This window comes from Pipistrellus hanaki, assembly GCF_964339955.1.
Source record: "Pipistrellus hanaki genome assembly, chromosome: 6".
Lineage (NCBI taxonomy): Eukaryota > Metazoa > Chordata > Mammalia > Chiroptera > Vespertilionidae > Pipistrellus > Pipistrellus hanaki.
The window spans coordinates 32,611,208-32,631,064 of NC_140508.1; the positions used below are offsets into that span (position 1 = coordinate 32,611,208).

The 19,857-nt window shown below is 41.4% G+C and overlaps 1 protein-coding gene across 4 annotated transcripts in view; it reads right to left on the reverse strand.

Moving 5' to 3' along the window:
• Window positions 1–16,512, reverse strand: part of LOC311624520 (KRAB domain-containing protein 5-like) — a 41,217-nt gene extending 24,705 nt beyond the window's left edge. Inside the window, exons 1-2 of one of the 4 annotated variants that reach the window (XM_084887872.1) lie at window positions 16,417–16,512; window positions 11,465–11,601 (exon numbers count right to left, since the gene is read on the reverse strand). In XM_084887872.1, coding sequence (XP_084743998.1) covers window positions 11,465–11,479 — 15 coding nt within the window. In that variant the 5' untranslated portion in view covers window positions 11,480–11,601; window positions 16,417–16,512. Of the gene's footprint in view, window positions 1–11,464; window positions 11,907–16,416 lie in introns of those variants that run through there. The other 3 variants (XM_084887874.1, XM_084887875.1, XM_084887873.1) reach the window with 3 other exon arrangements.
• Window positions 16,513–19,857: the final 3,345 nt, after the last annotated feature.

Below are 19,857 nucleotides of genomic sequence, written 5' to 3' on the forward strand. Positions count from 1 at the left end.
TCTTCTTGTTATACCATCCCAGTTCAACAACACTGAAAATTTAAACAATTATACTAATAGGGCCAGCAGGGCCATCCTGTTCCACCTTCCAGCAAGCTGATGAGTGAGCAGTTTCTAATTTGCATTTTACATTTGCTCTTCAGAGGACTCCCAGTCAAACTTCAGTAGGTTGGTTTCTCTGGGAAGCAGACCTAAACGGCTATAAGAATGGGAGAAGCTTATTGTGGGGAACTGTCAGGATCCACGTTTCAGGAGTGAAGGAGCAGGACAGGCAGAGGGAGCCGTTGGACTATAATGCAGGCACCAGACTGGGCCACTCTACAGAGAAGTGGACTGAACTGACTTTGAGAGGTGTTTAAGTGGAGGGGAGAGTGCTGAGATTTTATACTCCCAATCCAGCCAGTTCTTTGATGGGGGGTACCCTGTAAAAGGAGGTGTAAACTTGGCTCTCTTCAACTGAGGGTAAGTCCCAGAGCTGCTCGGTTAAAAATTGCAATCCATCAACACCCCAGAGAAAATATGGCAAAATATTCAATCCTACATTGAGAATTATTTTAATTATAAGAAATTGATTTAACATCTTTTTTTTTAATTTATTTAAATCAAAACTGCATTGTAAGTCTGCAAAAGTCTAAAAGTGTACTTTCCCAGATCTAACTTTGAGTTTAATAGAAAGATTTCAGTTGACATTGGGACTGGGGTCAAGGTGGGCTGGATGTTGTTCAAAGCTGCTCCCAAGCATGTGACCACATTTTGAGTCACAGAGTGTTTTCCAGCCAGCAGGTCTCATGAGGTCAAGTGTTATGAGTTGTCACCCAGCCCTGTCCATAATGCCAAGAGGAGCAGCTCTGCAATTCTCTTTCTGAAATCTATCTTAACTCCACTCACATGCCCTGTTGACATTTGTTCCTGTATGTCTGAGAGGATATACTTGTCTTTACACAAAAGACAAGGTCTTAGGATCACTCTTAATGCATGAGAAACAGTGGTTTATTTTTTCTAGGTTTGAAACCCACTAATCTGTGACCCTCCCTAAACAAATACTAATTGACCAAGAAAGTTGTGAGGGCCAAGTCAGTTAACTTACATGTTGTTGAGTACACATTCCCTCCACCTCTTTTCTCAAGCTGGGAATGAAAAGAAATAAAGGAACTAGAGATAGGTAAAAAATGAAAAAGTATAATGTATCTTAATTTCAGAATCAGTATTGTAGCCTAAAAATGTACCATTTCTCTTCACATGCTGCATTCATATCAATTTTTTCATCCTGGATATATTCCATCTTGTACTTAGGATTGCAATATCACTACTATTGAAATATTTTTCTCCTAATAATGGAATATTTATTACACAACCAGCACTATCCTATGTGTTTTTTCACTTCATATAACTGTCAAAACAACACTATAATTTATGATATCCCCAAGTTTCACCTAAACAAATTGAAAGACAAGACTGAAGATCTTTGGTAATATCAATAATAAGTAGTGAGAACTAAGGAAATGTTTACTTAAATAATTTTTCTATAATAGAAGAAATGAAGTGTACTAAACAAACTACAACTTAATATGCTCATTAAATTACTTCCATTTTCAAGATACTTCAGTACATCCTAGAATTCATTGAGAGCCACTCAATATCTCCAAGAACAACATATAAGCAATATTTTATAAACTATGGAACAAGGAGAACTTATGGTAGATATTACATGAGACAGAAATGTAAACAAAACAGAATTGCTGTGATTGTCAAAACAAGTCATCAGATTAGGGAGAAAGAAATGCAATGGAATGCACAGAAGACAATTCACATCATAAATCTGTAAGGTTTCAACTTTGCTAGTACATCAAGAAATATTTTTAAATTACCAATTTTGGTCCATTAGAAGATATATGTACATACATTCACACCCACTTTCTTCTTGATAGTCATCTTACGCCTAAAGTATGTCTCTATGTTAGTATATTTACATATTGCATGTAGTTCATGTCAAAACTATGCAAATCTCTTTGTTATGTAGGCTCAGAAAAAAATATATAGGTCTTCTAATAAGACTTTTAAGCATTTTATTAAATTGGCATTTGTTAAGAAAAGCCCACTGGTACTGGATGGTGTCCAGCAATTATACAAAAGACCATAGGTAAATCAGGGGGGACGGGGGGGGAGTATATAATAGACAAGCCTGGAGAAAGTACACAGCATGCCTGCAGGGACTGACACAGGCAGGACAAGACAGGATGCTGGGAGAGAGTGGCAGTACACAGAGTGTAGGCCTATATTAGGATCATTGAGTGCCTTGGGGTTCTCGAGCTAGGTCCAGATTGTTCAACTCAAAGCAAAATCAGCAAGGTTTGGCTAGCACTTCAGAAATCTTACATAAGGGGCATACAAAATGAAGACCCTGAAGTGCAAAAACAAAGCAAAAAAACAGACTGTTGTTCACAAGGACTGATGGAGAAGCCATATAAAAAACTTAGTACATTCACTTGGAATACTGTAAGCTGGTTTCTGTGTGCAATAGGGTTTCATGGGAGTTCAGTTCAAAACTTTTTAGCTACATAAAATAAATGCCAATGCTGAAACACCATACACTTTTTACTTCAACTTTCAAATATACTCCTAGATATGTTTTTAGAACCATCATAATGTCCCCAGCAGGTATGATGAAAGGAAGAAAACATAAATTATGGATAAACTCTTTACACATTGTTTAAGGTTTAAGGTCTCTGGATAAAGGCTTGCTAATGATGTCATTCCATTGCATTACAAATTGTTACCTGAAACCTTGAATGAGGTGGGGAAATGTTAACTTTGATGGCATATTAACACCTTATTCATTACACATCACTGTTAACATATTTAAAACACTTTATTGCTCAGCTAGTATGGCTCAGTGGTTGAGCATCGACCTATGAACCAGAAGGTCATTCATAGTTCCATACCTGGTCAGGGTACATGTCCAGATTATAGGCTCAATCCTCCAGTGTGGGGCGTGCAGAAGGCAGCGAATCAATGATTCTCTCTCATCATTGATGTTTCTATTCTCTCCCTCTCCCTTCTTCTCTGAAGTCAATAAAAAAATATTTTTTAAATAAATAAATAAAACATTTTATGAATGAGAATATATAAAGTTCACACGTATTTTATGGAACAAGGAAAACATATGGTAGGTCTTATATGAGACACAAATGTAAACAAGAAAGAACTGCCATGAGAGATTGTCAAACCCAGAGTCACCAGATTAGAGAGAGAGAAATTCAATAGGATGCACAGAAGACAATTCATATAGCATTACAAACCCACTGGTCAACATACACATTACAAGCCTTTATGGAAGCATGAAATGAATTGAGATTTAAATCACATTACTATTTGTGTTTCAAAAATTCACAAATACTGTCTTAATAGAAAGGATAGTGTAGGAAAGGACATTTTTTTCAAATATCCATGCGCTTGGTATTTTCATTCATACTAAAAAATCATGTAGCTTTCCTTACTGGATTCTCTCAAGTAAGCATTCTGATTTAAAAGGCATATTTGAAAAGTGTTATTGACTTTATATTTACATGACTCTATTCAGTATGAATTTCACTAAAGTTCCATGAGACTTGATAAATAGTTAAAAGCTTTGCCACAGCCCTAACTGGTTTGGCTCAGTGTACAGAGCGTCCACCTGCAGACTCAAGGGTCCCAGGTTCAATTCCGATCAAGGGCATGTACCTTGGTTGTAGACAACATACCCAGTAGGGAGTGTGAAAGAGGCAGCTGATTGACATTTCTGACTCTCTATCCCTCTCCCTTCCTCTCTGTAAAAAAATCAATAAAATATATTTTTAAAAAATATAAAGCTTTGCCACATTCTTTAAATTTGTATTATTTCAGTCCGTGGATTATGTGATATTGACTATGGTTACAATGTTGGGTAAAGGTATTGCCAAATTGTCTACACTTATAATGCTTCTCTCTGGTATGAATTACCGGTACTTGATATTTAGTGAGGTTTGGACAATGGCTAAAGGTTTTTCTATATTTTTTATATTTGTACTAGAAGCCTGGTGCATGGGATTTTTGCACTGGTGGGGGCATGGCCTGCAGGGATCAACCCATGTGGGAGCACTGCTCATCCCGGTCATCTGAGCAGCTGTGGACCCATCCTCAGAGCAGCTGCTCCAGCTGTGGTAGCAGCTGCTATTTCAGTCAGCTGAGCAGCGCTCCCACTGTGGGAAGATACTGACCACCAGGGGGAAGCTCCTGCATTGGGCACCTGCCCCCTGATGGTCAGTGTGCATCATAGCAATTGGTCAACATGTCGTTCTGCCTTTGGGTCGCTGGGCTTTTATTATAAAGGATTATTCCCATCTAGTATGAATTCTGCAATATTGAATAGAGCAGAGGTTAAAGGCTTTGTAACACTCTACATTTGCAAAGCTTCTCTCAGGTATGCATTCTCATGTTTGGTAAGATTTGAGCAGTGGGTAAAGGCTTTGCCACATTCTTCACCTTTATAAGGCTTCTCCCAAGTATCAGTTTTCTAATGGTCCATGAGACTTGAAGAACTGATAAAGGCTTAGTCACATTCTCTACATTTTAAGGCGTCTCTCCAGTATGAATTCTCTGATGTTGCATAAGTTGTGAAGCCCAGATAAAGGCTTTGCCACATTCTTTACATTTATAAGGCTTCTCTCCAGAATGAATTCTCTGGTGCTGAGTAAGATTTGAGCTCCGAATAAAGGCTTTACCACATTCTCTACACTTATAAGGCTTCTCTCCAGAATGAATTCTCTGATGTCGAGTAAGAGTTGAACACCGGTTAAAGGCAAAGCCACATTCTCTACATTTATAAGGCTTCTCTCCAGAATGAATCATCTGATGTCGAGTCAGATGTGAGCTCGAGATAAAGGCTTTGCCACATTGTTTACATTTATAAGGCTTCTCTCCAGAATGAATTTTCTGATGTTGAGCAAGATTTGAGCTCTGGGTAAAAGTTTTGCCACATTCTCTACATTTATAAGGCTTCTCTCCAGAATGAATTCTCCGATGACTGGTAAGGCTTGAAGATTTGCTAAAGGCTTTGCCACATTCCCTACACTTATGAGGCTTTTCTCCAGAATGAAGTCTCTGATGACTGGTAAGGCTTGAATACCACTTATAGGCTTTATCACATTCTCTACATTTATAAGGCTTCTCTCCAGTATCCAGTTCCTGTTGTAGAATAAAATATAAATGCTACTTAGAAACATTATCACTTTTATTTTTTTTTACTATATTTTTATTGATTTCAGAGTGGAAGTGAGAGAGAGAGAAACATCAGTAATGAGAGAAAATAATTGATCAGATGCCTCCTGTATGCTTCCTGTACTGGGGATCGAGCCTGCAACCTGGACATGTGCCCTTGACTATAATTGAACCCTTCAGTCTGCAGGACGATGCTCTATCCACTGAGTCAAACCAGCCAGGGCAATTATCACATTCTTTACATTTGTAAGGCTTCTCTCCAATAATGATTTTCTTATGTAGATATACATTGAATAATTGACTAAAGATTCTCATACTCTGATTACACCTGAAAGGCTCCTCCCCAATATGAGTATTTTCATGTTCAGTAAGATTTAATAATGGTTTGAAAGATGTGTCACATTCACTACATTTATCTGTCTCGTCTATAGCATGAATATTCTGAGGTATAACAATATTTGAGTTTTTATCAAAGACTTTCTGAAATTTATACTTTATCTGTGAAAACTAAGTTCTTTGATGGTTATTAGAATTTAACCCTTTTGTTAAATTCCTAGATTTACTACATTTATGGCTTCTCTATTCATTATATGCACTCTAGTAATCAATGAAGATAGAAAAACCTTTAGTTCAAGTTTGAATATCATTGCACAAGTAAAGTTGTGTCTGATCACCTATTCTGATAACTATAAAGCCATAATGGTTGAAAATAAAACCTAACACATTTATGAAAATTATAGCATCTAGAATAAGAAAGAATATTTTTCTGTGAAGGAATAATTCAAACTTGGTTAAGGCATTTATAAATTCAGTCACAATTTACATCTTCATGTTTTAAATGATTGATTTTTACAAACATTTAATTTAAATCCTACATCAAATCATCTGAAGACTTATTTACACATGGACTAGGTGACTTCTCTGGTGTTCCAAATTTCATTTCAGAGAAAATGTATTTTTAAAAGGTTTCTTTTGGTGTTTGCATTCAGAATCACATTGCTCTTCCAAGGTAACTCAAAGTAAAAATTCCCAAAATATTTTATATCCTTAACCTCTTTTGGCAGCAAGGAAATTATATGGGTAATTGTCCCAGTTTGGTTATATGCACCATGACATCTTTTTTCTCTTCATATTGCTCCAGACATCCCAAAACTTCGATTAAGTGTAAATTCTCAATGCCACACATTGTATATCTTACCTGTAGCATATTCCAACATGAATTTTCGATGCCTGGTTTTGGTAACAAGTCCTGGGTGACTTGAGAAGACATAACTGAAATATAACAAATGAATTATAATACACTACATTCAGATAAATATTCTTCAAATGTAATGTACAGAATTAATAACTGTCAAATGATTTCAGTGAAATGGCAGAAGAGGGATCACCTAATTTTTTTCTCCATGAAAATGGAAAGTTAATAATAATTACTGACCCAATTACCTTTCAGAGTACCTAAGAGGTCAGTTCAAAGACCACAGCACACCCCAGAGGGGAAAAATATCAAAGAGGGAAGAAAAGTTGCTTGTATTTGCTCCCAATATCTGGTCACCTTTTCTGGCACACTACAAAAGGACTGTGAGATACCTTCCAATCCTCAGTTTCTTCTCATAAGAAAAACAAGAGTGTGCACTGTATGTCCAATATAGTCTTGGATTTTTTGCAACTGCCTTTGGAACTTGCTTCTGTTTTAAATGACACAGATTGCTAAGGAAATGGCAATTTACCATGAATGCATTGTGGTGGCTGCTAAGAAAGAGAGTAATTATTCAAGCATCAAAAAGACTGTTGTGCTGAAGAAAGATATCAGGATTGGGAACATCATGTGCTCTAAATCAAAGCAAAATATATTTTAAACTGGGAAGTTACACAAAACACACATATGCAAGCTTCTGGTCTAGATGGTGGTGTAGGTAATTGCAGCACTGGCATCTTCCCACAACCGCATTAAATAAAACAACTAAACTATAGGAAAACATCATTCAGAATCTCCAAAAACCGAGCTGAATTAAGTTCTACAACTAAAGACATAAAGAAGAAGCCTCAGACAGACTGGTATCAGGTGCAAAGTCACAGAACGGGTGGGGACCACATGATGAATAAAAATCAGAAGCAATATTTCAGCTGCAGAGATCACACCTGAGGAGTGAAGGGTCCCCACCAGCCCAGGGTTCCAATGCCAAGATAAGATGTCCCCGTTATGGCTGTAAAAACTAGGATTGTGGCTGAGTGAGACAGAGAGCTGATGGAGTCCCAGGTAGTTCCCTTTAATGGGCTCGTGCTCTGACTTACTCAGACTCATGCCCTCTGAGCTCCAGAGCTGGGAAGCAGCTTGAAAGGCACCAGGGACACACAGCGAAGAACAACAATGACTGGCCTAAAGATGAGGGCTGGAGACGGAGCTTTTTCCCAGACATAAGTGTTAGTAGAAGTCATTCTTCCCTTTCTGAGCCCTTCACCCGCAGAGCTGGCAGATAGGCTCCATAGCTGAGTATCAACCTGGCTCAGACTTTTCACCCCACTCTGAAGATTTCCTCAGAACCTGCCCCATGAATTTGTAGACCCACCCAAGCTGTTTCAAGTGGTTTTTCCATAGAAACAGCCCGAACAGGCTTATGCTTCAGTCTTTACTACAATGTCTCAGAGAATCAGCATCTGGCCTCAGCGTGCCTTGTACCTCTAGTTAAGTGGCCCCAGCCCACAAACTATATAATGTTTAATTACTGGGGTGTATACTTAAGATATATATAATATTGATATCAAGTATAAATAAAAAATTTAAAAAATGATAGAAACTCACACACCAATTGCACTTTCCAGAATAGGTTTCACAGGCCATTAAAAACCTACCATAGCTGATTGATATTTGTGCTCTCTTGTACAAAGAAAAGGATGTTGCCTGCTTCTAATGGGCTTACAAAGTAACAAGGCTTATGAAAAAAAACAGAAAAACGGTCCAACCAGTAGCACAAATAAGTCTCCATAAGTTGATCCTAACTTAGCAGTGATCTGTTAATTACCTGACAAAGAATTCAAAACAACCACCCCAAGAGGATCAATTTGTACATAGAGGGGGGGAGGGGGAAACACACAGAAAACTAAATTACCATCAAAACTATGCATGATAAAAAACTAAATTACCAAGGAGCTATGCAAAAAGTATAAGAAAGAACCAAACAAATATTGGAAGTTGAAGCACTCAGTACCTGAATTTAAATATAAAATAGAAACATCAGCAACAGACTTGGTCAAGCAGAAGGAATTATAGGATAACTTGGCCACCTATCCCCAGCCCTCCTGAGATGTGGGAACCAAATAACAGTATCTCAACCACTTCTTTACAAACTACTTACATGAGGCAGAAAGGAGAACTGGTTTAACATAACATTCCTCATCAATGTGTACAGTTTCCCAGGGTCCATAAGAAATGCAAGAGTAGCCAGGCATGACCTTTCTCTGTGACTTCTGATCTCTCACCTGGGTTGTCTGCTACCTTCATTCCCACCTACCTGGCTGGCTGGATATCGTCTCTTTTCTCTTCAACTCCCAGGGCTCCATCATATGCTCCAAAAAGGTGACCAGGTCTGGCTTAGACACAGCAAGCCCTGTTAATTAGAAAAAAGGAACATGAGATTCTAAAGGAGATTCTTCAATTTCCAATCCAGCCCTGGGTTCAAGTAAGAAGATAGGACATTATAGAATATCAGAGTATTTTAGAAAATTATTTCCCAAAATTTTATTTTCTGACAGCACCTTTATAATACCAGAAAACATTTAAAGTTTTCAGATCCTGAGTTCCACTTCCAAATACACGCGGAAACCTTTCTGTTCTGCATCAGCAAAACTTCAATTTCTTTCATTGGGAACATAGATCTGAAACTCTCATACAAAGCAGGAGCTCACCACTGACTCTGTACTAATGAAGAAAAGAAAACCCTGCGGGTGGAGGAGAAATTCTGGAAGGCAGTGGTCCTCACCCAGGAATACCAGGTTCCTGTAGTTCTGCAGCATCACATCCATGTACAGTTTCCGCTGAGCTGGGTCCAGGCACGCCCACTCCTCCTGAGAGAATTCTATGGCCACATCACTGAAGGTCAGCTGTCCATGAAATTGAAAGATACAAAGTAAAACTAAAATTAGCACATTAGCAGAAACCGGTTTGGCTCAATGGATAGAGCTTTGGCTTGGGGACTGAAGGGTCCTGGGTTCGATTCTGGTTAAGGGCATGTACCTTGGTTGCGAGCATATCCCCAGTAGGGGGTGTGCAAGAGGCAGCTGATCGATGACTCTCTCATGGATGTTTCTAACTCTCTATCTCTCTCCTTTCCTCTTTGTACAAAATCAATAAAATATATTAAAATTAACACATTATTCAAGTAAACATGGACAGAGATCACAATGTGGCCCAATAAGAACACAGAGTGAACAGAACTGGTTTTGACCCAAGAGAGAATCCTGAATTACTAAGATCATTTTAGTACGATCAATTACTAAGTATCCTGAATCCAATAAGATCATTTTTATCTTCTCCAGTGTATTGTGAGAAAGGAGGAGGACACATCATTTACAAAACCACTGTAGAGGCTTTCCTTTTCCGGAAGAGGAATTTTAAAAATAAAGGCATCAACCCAGGCATATCCATTTTTGAGTGCTATATTTGAATCACACAGGATCAAGTATATACAGTTTTTAGGTGGAGAAGTCATTCTGAGTGAGAACACCATAGTACTTCTAAAGTATCAATGTGTAAAACAAGGAGCTGGAGGTCCACAAAATTCAGACCCTGATTCAGGAGTTCGGGAGTGGGTCTTGAGTTTCCAGCTCACTTAAAACTATGGACACCAATGAATCTGCTGCATGTGCCACACCTTTAGACAGCACAGAGAAAGAAAACACAGGACTTTGAGTGAAGTGTTTTATTGAATTCACAGGTTTCATATCACAATCCTTCTTTAATGATTACTATGTACTAGATATTATTCTAACCATTTTATACACACATACACACACACACACACACACACAAACACACTAGGGGCCTGATGCATGAAATTCGTGCATGGCGGGGGAGAGGGGGTGATTAACTAGGGAACTTATAAGCATATATGGACACAGAAAATAGTGATGAAGGCCTGGGAGGGGTGGGTTCAGGGTGGAGGGGATCAGTGGGTAAAACAAACAAACAAAGGAGATATCCGTAATACTTTCAACAATAAAGGGAAAAAATGAATTCTTTAAAAAAAAAAAAAAAAAAAAGGAAGGCTTTCTTACTAATGTAGTGAGCAAGTTTCTTCTAACAACTTTTTCTTCTCAGAACTTTCTGGGGCTACTAAGGCAATCCTGATTAAATATGCATTTTCTCAATCCTGTCCTAAAGATCACATATTGCAGTCACATAAACCTAAAACCTACATTTCCCTTCTACACAACCTATCTCCATAGAAATCTTGGATAGCAATGCCTTCCCATGTTGGTCTGTCACAAAGAAAATGTTTTCAGCTGAAACTGGTTTAGCTTAGTGGATAGAGCGTCAGCCTGCAGACTGAAAGGTCCCAAGTTCAATTCCGGTCAAGGGCATGTACCTTGGTTGCAGCTATATCCCCAGTAAGGGATGTGCAGGAGGCAACTGATCAATGTTTCCCTCTCATTGATGTTTCTAGCTCTCTATCTCTCAATGCAGGAGCTGCCCCAGCCCACAGGGCATGACTGAAAGTGGCGGGAGGAAGGGGTGGAGCCAATGAATGGGCGGTGCCAGGCCAGCCAAGATGGGACCCCTGATCGCCCTGCCAGTTGCCCCACAGATTGCTGGCCAGGCCTAGGACCCTACCTGTGCACAAATTTCATGCACTTGTCCTCTAGCATATATATACACACACACACACACTTACACACACAGCCAAGAAGCGCAAGTCCCTGAATCGGTTCAGAGAACATTCCTTTCTTCTGTGTTTTCTCCCTTAACCTCAAACATCAGACTAATAAAATTTTCCCGAAAACTTCTCTGCTTGTTACTCTTGATTTCTGTATTCAGAAACCCAAAAACATCAAATGCCAATAACATTTCAAAGAAGGAACTTGGACAATAATAATAATGGGGAAAAAGTAAGTAGTTGAAAACTAACTTACTTTTGCAAGATCATCAGAAAAAGAATAAAGATATGCAGCTTCTAAATCCACCAACTTCAGAAAGAAATGCAAACACAGAATTGACCCAAGACAGGGTGTTTACCTGAGGAGCAGCCATGTTATCCTCTTCCTCCTCCTGCTCTGGGTTGTTTCCTCAGGGGAACATATGTTGAGGAATCACACCTGACTCTTGAGAATAAGTCTTGTTTCCACATTCATTGACAGAAGGACCTTAAAATGCTGAAAAATGTCACACTCAGTTGTCCTTTCACAGGAGAGATTCAGAAACAAGGGGATCCTACATGAAGCTTGAACTGTGAGTTTTTTCTCTCCTGTCTACCCAGGATGTCCCCTGCCACAGCCATGCACAAATTTCAACCCAGCAATGAGAACATGGGCTGTCCTCCTGCCCCATATCCAACAGAGCACCCTGCTATCTCCCTTGGACCAAACCTGGCTCTGGACTCTCACAAAAGCCTTAGGGCAAAGAGCCCTACTGCTAAACACTGGCCTCACTTTTGAATCACTTGGAGCACCACACTGAAACAATGATGTCTACCAAGACCAGTTGTCCAACCCTGTGGGGGAGGGCACAGTAATGTTATTTCTTATCATCAAATGATCTACTGGAAGGAGACCACTGAGCTAAGCATTTCTTCCACAGCTTTAATGTACAGGCAGAATCCTTGGGGATCAAGACCCCTTCTAAAAAGCTAAGATGCTGTCATTGGCAGTGAGGACCATGAAATGGCATCTGTAGTTCCTGCTGTAGAGAACACTGCTCCTCAAGATCTGTTTTCAGTAGCACTCGGCTAGGGAGATACTAGATACAACACACCTGAGACCTGTGTAAGAAATTGGACTAGGAGCTTCAAAAAGGGCAGGATCCCAGGGTGGATTCCTAGAGCTGGAGTTGTTCTGGAATGGGCATTGCCAGAAATCGATCATTGTCACTAATAGAGAAATGTAAAAAGGGAATCCAGAAGGCTGGTCAACCTTAATTGCTCTGAATGATCAGAGCTAATCACTAATTGTTAAGACATTGGTAGTTAAAGCAGCCTCCACCTGTTAATCATATGTAAATTCTTGCCGATTGTCTATTATTGGAATTTTCTGCCTAAAAGATATGGGTAAATCTCATAACCTTAATAAAAGGGATAGTAAGGCCAGAGTAGTGGTAGTGCTCCCCCTAGAGGTGGGCTCCCACCAGGCCCCCCACTTCCCAAATTAATCCTTTCTAGTCTTCATTTTGTGTGCAGCCTTCACCAGAACCCAAACCCTGAACAGGAACCCTGGACCACTCGGGACGTGAAAAGGGGCTCCCACATCACATGACCAGGTTCTGGGGCATTTTGCAAGTGCAACAGGGAGGGGGAAATCACCTGGTTGCAACAGGGTTGTGTGAGGGGCCTGCCTCAGAATCCTTCCCAAACTATTCTGAGTCCCCAGGAATTTGCCTCATCCCCTACCATGGACCAAGTGGAACAACAGGAAAATCTTCTGCCTGACCCATTGCCCACAGATGAGTGGAGCCTCAGTCTCCAAAGGACAAGGAGAAGAAAGGCTTTGTTTAACATTACAGCTTTGTTTGAAAATGAACCAAAGGAGCATAAGCTAGAAGCCTGTCAAGATATGAGAGTATTCACAACCCACTCATTTTCACTTTCTCCAACTGACCCCCAAATACATATTGTTATTCTTGTTACCATTGTAATATGGCAAGAACACTTCACGTGGGCTCTACCCTTTCTATAAAATTTTAAGTGTACAATATAATCGTGTTAACGACAAGCACAATGTTGTACCAAGGATTTCTGGAACTTATTCATCTTCAAAAAATAAAAATCTGTATCCCTAAATAGCAACTCCCATTTCCAGTCTCCCTAGCCTCTGGCAACACTAATCTTTCCTCTAATGTTTGTTCCTGTGGGTTTGACGATCTTGTGGGAATTCTAAACCTAGATTTATACACGGTTAATACATTAAAAGTACTTAATTATGACACATAAGTTTAAAAATCTATAAGCTTAATAGTCATATGATTAAACGTAAAGGAAGGAAATAGGATTACATTAAGAAGAGAAAAAGCCCCCAAATCTGATGCAATCTAACAAACACAATTGTTAAGAAAGAAATAGAAAATAAATGACTAAAATACAACAGATTCACTATAATAGACCCTCGGAGCAGCCCTGAATCTTCATGGGGAAGTTTATGCTTTTAACTGCAGGTAAGCAGGTAAATAGGCCCAAGTCATTATTTCTCATTAACATTGAACCAGTTTATATCACCAGTGTTCTGGGGAAGAAAAAAAATAGTACCTTTTCCCTCTGTGCATACCTCTATGTCCAGATTTTTTCTTTTTTTTTTTAATGATCTTCTTGAGAGAGAATGAGAGGAAGAGACAGAAGTATCAAAGTGTGAGAAAATATCCATCCATAGCCTCTAGCCAACAAATATGAAACTTGGATGTGTCCCCTGACCAGGAATCAAACTGGTCACCTTTCGGTTCACAGGCCAACACTGAAACAATGCTCAAGCAACTGAGCCATGCCAGCCAGGGTCAGATTTCTGCTTTTCATGAGGACGTAATGGAGGGCCCACTATTGATGCTCTTATTTTAACCTGATTATCTCTTTAAGGATCCTATCTTTAAAAAGGGAACTATTCCAAGGTACTGATTAAAACTTCAAGTCCTGGCTGGTTCGGCTCAGTGAACAGAGCGTCAGCCTGTGGACTGAAGCGTCCCGGTTCGATTCCAGTCAAGGGCACATGCCCAGGTTGTGGGCTCAATCCCCAGTAGGGGGCGTGCAGGAGGCAGCCAATCAATGATTCTCTCTCATTGATGTTTCTGTCTCTCCCTATCCCTTCCTCTCTGAAATCAATAAAAATACATTTTTTATTAAAAACACAAAAACTCCAATACCCCCACCTGGCTAAGGTCTCAGTGCTGTTTCTGCCTCTGCTGTCATCCCTTTCTCCCTTTCCATTCCTGCGCTGGTCTCACCCAACTCGTTTCTCCTGACTCCGTCTTGATAGGCAGACTTACAATCTGATGGAGCACCTGAACTAATCTGAAAAGCAATCCTATTATTTTAAATCTTAGAATACATATACTTATGTGAATAGGGGGTTAAGTTTTTCTTAAACTTCCTTTTCAAGGCCTTTGCAAGTGATTAGGAAGGCGACTCGGCTGTGAATCCAGCAAGCAGAACCAATAAGCAGGGTCAGACTGACCCACCAGGAGTCAAAGCATCATCTCACCCTCTGATAACAATAGCTGAGGACCTCCATTCCGTAGCTGCATTCCTTCCCAGCCTCATCCTCGCTCCTTCCTCTTTATAATCCCATCCCCTGCACCTTGCTGGAAGACAGGATTTGATGCTTGTAAGCGCCCTGTCTTCTTGATTGACTGACCTTCTCAATAAATACCTAATATGATTCAACCCTGACTTCCTTATTGGCAGCCCAGCCCACCCGGGGGGTTTCCCTTTAACAATCTGAAGCGACTTGCGCTTTGTGGCCCCCACTTCTGCTAACCAAGGTCTCCTCTCCGTTTTGCTCCCCTTCAAGTTCTCCCATTCCCCCATGGTTCTCTATTTGCTACTTTCCCGAGTTCCTCTATCACACTTACCGTTGCTTTACAAGGCGATCCCAAATCTCAACTTAGCCATCTCTCTATGGACCCCTCACTGACCGTTTGGCCCTCTCATTACTCCCCCCACTGACTGTTTGGCCCTCTCACTACTTGATCTCTTTCTCATAATCCTCCTCTCCCTGAATTAGGCCTCTTCCCGGCCTCCCCTTTGAAGGCACTGCTTCCTAGTTATAAGGTAGGGAAAGTCATTGACAAGTGGAAAAAGGGAAACTGAGACAAAATCATCAGACAAGACCAATACTTTGAGGAACTCACAGCCAGCCAATACGTCACAGGATCTATCTTCCTTACCCCAGGACTCTTAGGAGCAAATGACTTACACATTCCAGACTGTCCCAGGGCCCTCGCTCCTGGGTCCCAGTCCACCTTCAATGACATTCTTGAAAACAAAACTAGCCATAAAGTAACCCTGGCTCCTTTACCCACATTTTGATGAATCAATGTATGAAAAAAGGACACATCTGAAAAGCTACTGACTGTTCTGTAAAGACCCTCCCCTGAGACCTCCCCTAGGATTCCCGCCTGCCAAGGAGAGATTTTAAAAAGAGCCTCAAGGCAAAGGATCCAGGTAATGCTGGAGAACGCCCCACCCACACCTACACCTTTCCCTTCCCTGACTTCTTCCTCCACAGGCAACATCTCCTAAAAGCCAAGGGGCCACCCAGGTGAGACTTGCAGGCAGGGAAGCATGGGCAGCAGCAGCTTGTCTGAGGTTTGCCCCCTGAACCTGCTGCATCCAGGGCCGACTTTTTTGCCCGAGCTCACTTCTATCACCAATTTCATTTTCTCAGCCAAAGCAGCCGGACATAGGTTCTCTCCTGTTGCCTCTTTTATCCTAAGCCCTTCTTTCATTTCACTGTCCCCAGCTCTAATAAACATACTCTCGAAGCCACCTGGGCTCCTGCTGTGAAACTTTTCCTACACCAAGCCAAGAACCCACACACTACCCGTGGCCCAGACCCTGAAGGGTACCATTGGGACCTCAGTGTTTTTCTAGCCAAAATCACATCTCACGGAAACGTGTGCCCTTCCTTGGCATCTGGCCTTTTAGTGACTAAATGGAGAGTTGGGGGGAGTCTCTAAATGGATGGTGGGGGAGGATGGCTGTGGAATCCCAGGCCAAGGGGGAATCTAGGAACTGGCCTAGGGTGGGAAGGCTCTCCCGTGGAAGGTTTTAGGCAGGAGAACTAAGCGCTGGCGGGCGGTGTGCAGTGGCCCCAAGAAGGAAAGTCCACAGGCAGGGCGGACGCAGAAAGAGTTTAACCAGAAACTAACGCGGAGACCTCAACGCAAAAGCAAAGCCCTAAGGGTCCCAACCTTCCCCGGGGACCGAGACTTGCCGCCCTGGGAAACCGGGTCTGGGCGTTTCAAAGTCCGCCGCGACCCCCAGGACTCACCTGCATAGGACCTGGGGTGCGGATGCTCGGGTTTAAATGAGAAAAACCGTAAGCCGCCGTTACCGTCCCTCCGCCTAAACCGCTTCCGGGTTTACAAGAAACTGCGCGTGCGCGCCTGGAGATGACAAGGGCGGGGGCGGGGTTCGGAGCGGGCGGGGCGGGGGCGAGGGCGGGGCTCGGAGCGGGCGAGGCGGTGGGCGGGGCTCGGAGACAAGGAGAGGGCGGGGCGGGGAAGTGCTACCGGGTGGGGCTCCCCTAGGGAAGGGGAGGGCGCGGCTGAGCCCCGGATGGGGATTTGAGGCGGCACTCAACCCCTGGCTAAGGTGACCAGACGTCCCACTTTGGGCGGGATAGTCCCGATTTTTAACAATTTGTCCCGCGCCCTGCGGCGTTTTAAAGAAGTCCCGATTTTTGGACAGAATGGACAACAAGCTAGGGAAGGGCTCCATATAGACCAAATTTTTAATCAAGAATTTCCTCCCTTCCCTCCCTCCCCCCCCCCCCACCCCCTACCCCCTAACCCCCCGCAATGGTGTCCCGCTTTACCAATGTTAAAATCTGGTCACCTTACCCATGGGGTGGCCTCAGTCTCTGAGGGTCAGCCTGCTTGAGAGTGACAGGACGGGCGAAAGGCTGTGGCAGGCCTTCCCCCCAAAAAGAAGGTGGTGGGACGGGGCCCAGAGCCGGCTTGATTGCAGGAGCGGGAGCCAAGCCCCGGGAATGGTGGCCAGGGTCAGCTCCGCGGGGATTCTGGCTGGGCCCCGGCTCCAATGTATTCAATGTCTTTTTGGCCTGTGAAGCAGGGCTATTTCCTGCCCACTTTAAGTAGATGTTTCAGCTTATGTTGAAACCTAAAATGTTTTTTGGGGTTTTTTTTGTCTTTTTTTTTTAAACAGGCTGAGAGGTGATACCTCACTGTTGTCTTAATTTGCATTTCTCTGAAGATTACTGACATTAATCATTTTTTCCTATGTCCATTGATCATCTGTATGTCCTCTTTTTTTATTAATATTTTTTATTTATTTTACAGAGAGGAAGAAAGAGCAATAGAGTTAGAAACATCGATGAGAGAAAAGCATCGATCAGCTGCCTCCTGCACACCTGCCACTGGGGATGTGCCCACAACAAAGGTTCACCTCCTTGACTGGAATCGAACCTGGGACCCTAGAGTCTACAGGCCTATGCTCTATCCACTGGGCCAAACCAGTTAGGGCTGTATGTCCTCTTTAAAGAAGTATCTATGCAGGACCTTTACTCAAATTTTTATTTGGGTTGTCTTTCTAATGTTGAGTTGTGTAAGTTCTTTATATATTTTGGAAATTAACCCCTTTTCAGATGTATCATTAAAGAATATGCTCACCCATACAGTGGACTCTCTTTTCACTTTTTAAAAAAATATATATTTTATTGATTTTTCCTTTTTTTTTTTAATAGATTTTATTGATTTTTTTTTTTTTACAGAGAGGAAGGGAGAGGGATAGATAGCTAGAAACATCGATGAGAGAGAATCATCAACCAGCTGCCTCCTGCACACCCCCTACTGGGGATGTGCCCGCAACCAATGTACATGCCCTTGACCTGAATTGAACCTGGGACCTTTCAGTCCGCAAACTGATGCTCTATCCCCTCAACCAAACCGGCTTTCGCTCTCTTTTCACTTTAATGATTTATTTTGCTGTGCAGAAGCTTTTTAGTTTCATATAGTCCCATTCATATATTTTTTCCTTTGTTTCCCTAACCTAGGAGATGTATCAGCAAAAATACTGCTATGTGAGAGGTCTGAGATATTATGGCTTCTGTTCTCTTTTAGGATTTCTCTGGTTGTGTGGCTTAAATTTAAATATTTTATTCATTTTCAGTTTAATTCTTGTGTGTGATATATTTGATGTTCTAATTTCGGTTTTTTTTGCATGTACCATCCAATTTTTCCAAAACCATTTATTGCAGACTGTCTCTACTCCCTGTATGCTCTCACCTCATTAGTCAAATTAACTATATGGTGTGGTAATTTTGGGGGGTGTCTGTTCTTTTCCATTTCTATATATGCCTGTTCTTGTGCCAGTACTAGGCTTCTTTTTTTTTTTTTTTTTTTTTTTTTTTTTTCTTATGACAATGGCTTTGTAGTATAGTTTGATATCCCATGTGATGATCCCTCTGTGTTCTATTTTCTCAAGATAGCTAAGGCTATATGGAGTCTTTTTTTGGTTCCATAAGAATTTTTGGAATTTGTTCCAGGCCTATGAACAATGCTGCTTGTATTTTGATATGTATTGTATTGAATCTAGAGATTGCTTTTGGGTAGTATGGACATTTTAATGATGTTAAATCTTAAAATCCATGAAATGGTATATGCTTCCACCTGTTTGTATCTTCCACTATTTCTTTTTTCAGTGTCCTATAATTTTCCAATTAGAGGCTTTTTAACTCCTTGGTTAAGATTATTCCTAGGTACTTTTTTTTCCCCCCCCCAATAGTAAATGGGATTTGTGGGTTTTTTTTAGTTTCTCTTTCTGAGAGTTCTTTATTGTTGTATAAAATGCCACGTGCCTGTGGACCTGGACAAAACCCAGAATATTTGGATATGGCCACTTGTGAGGCAGACAGTGAGTCCTCCACTTTCCTTCTTGCTTCTTATTTTCAGCTTTGGCTTTCCTAGGCTTGCACAAAAAACTTAACTTTTATGGTTTGTATTATTTTATTCTGTTCAAGCTAATAGTATATTAAATATGTTATTAAATGTTATTAAAAATAGTATATTAAAAATATTTTTTGTTGATTTCAGAGATAAAGGAAGGGGGAGAGAGAGAGAGAGAGAGAGAGAGAGAGAGAGAGAGAGAGAGAACATCAATAATGAGAGAAAATCACTGATTGACTGTCTTCTGCACACCCCACACTGGGATCAAGACTGCAACCTGGACATGTGCCCAGACCAGGAATCAAACTGTGAACTTTTGGGATCATAGGTCGATGTTCAACCACTGAGCCATGCCAGTGTGGCACTAATAGTATGTTTTATTTTTTTTAATATATTTTATTGATTTTTGTACAGAATGGGAGGGAGATAGAAACATCGATGAGAGAGAGTCATCAATCAGCTGCCTCTTGCACACCCCCTACTGGGGATATGCCTGCAACCAAGGTACATGCCCTTGACCGGAATCGAACCCGGGACCTTTCAGTCCCCAAGCCGATGCTCTATCCTAGGGGTGTCAAACTCAATCAGAGAAGGGGCCAAAATCTAAAATCCAGCCTAAATCACGGGCCGAATGGTTTACTGAACAGTCATAAACCGACAATGTCATAAACTGACAGCGGAGTGCAGTGATGACAGCGCGGTGCGGGCCACATTGCAAGGCCTGTCGGGCTGGATTTGGCCCGCGGGCCTTGTGTTTGACATATGTGCCTATCCATTGAGCCAAACCGGTTTCGGCGCTAATAGTA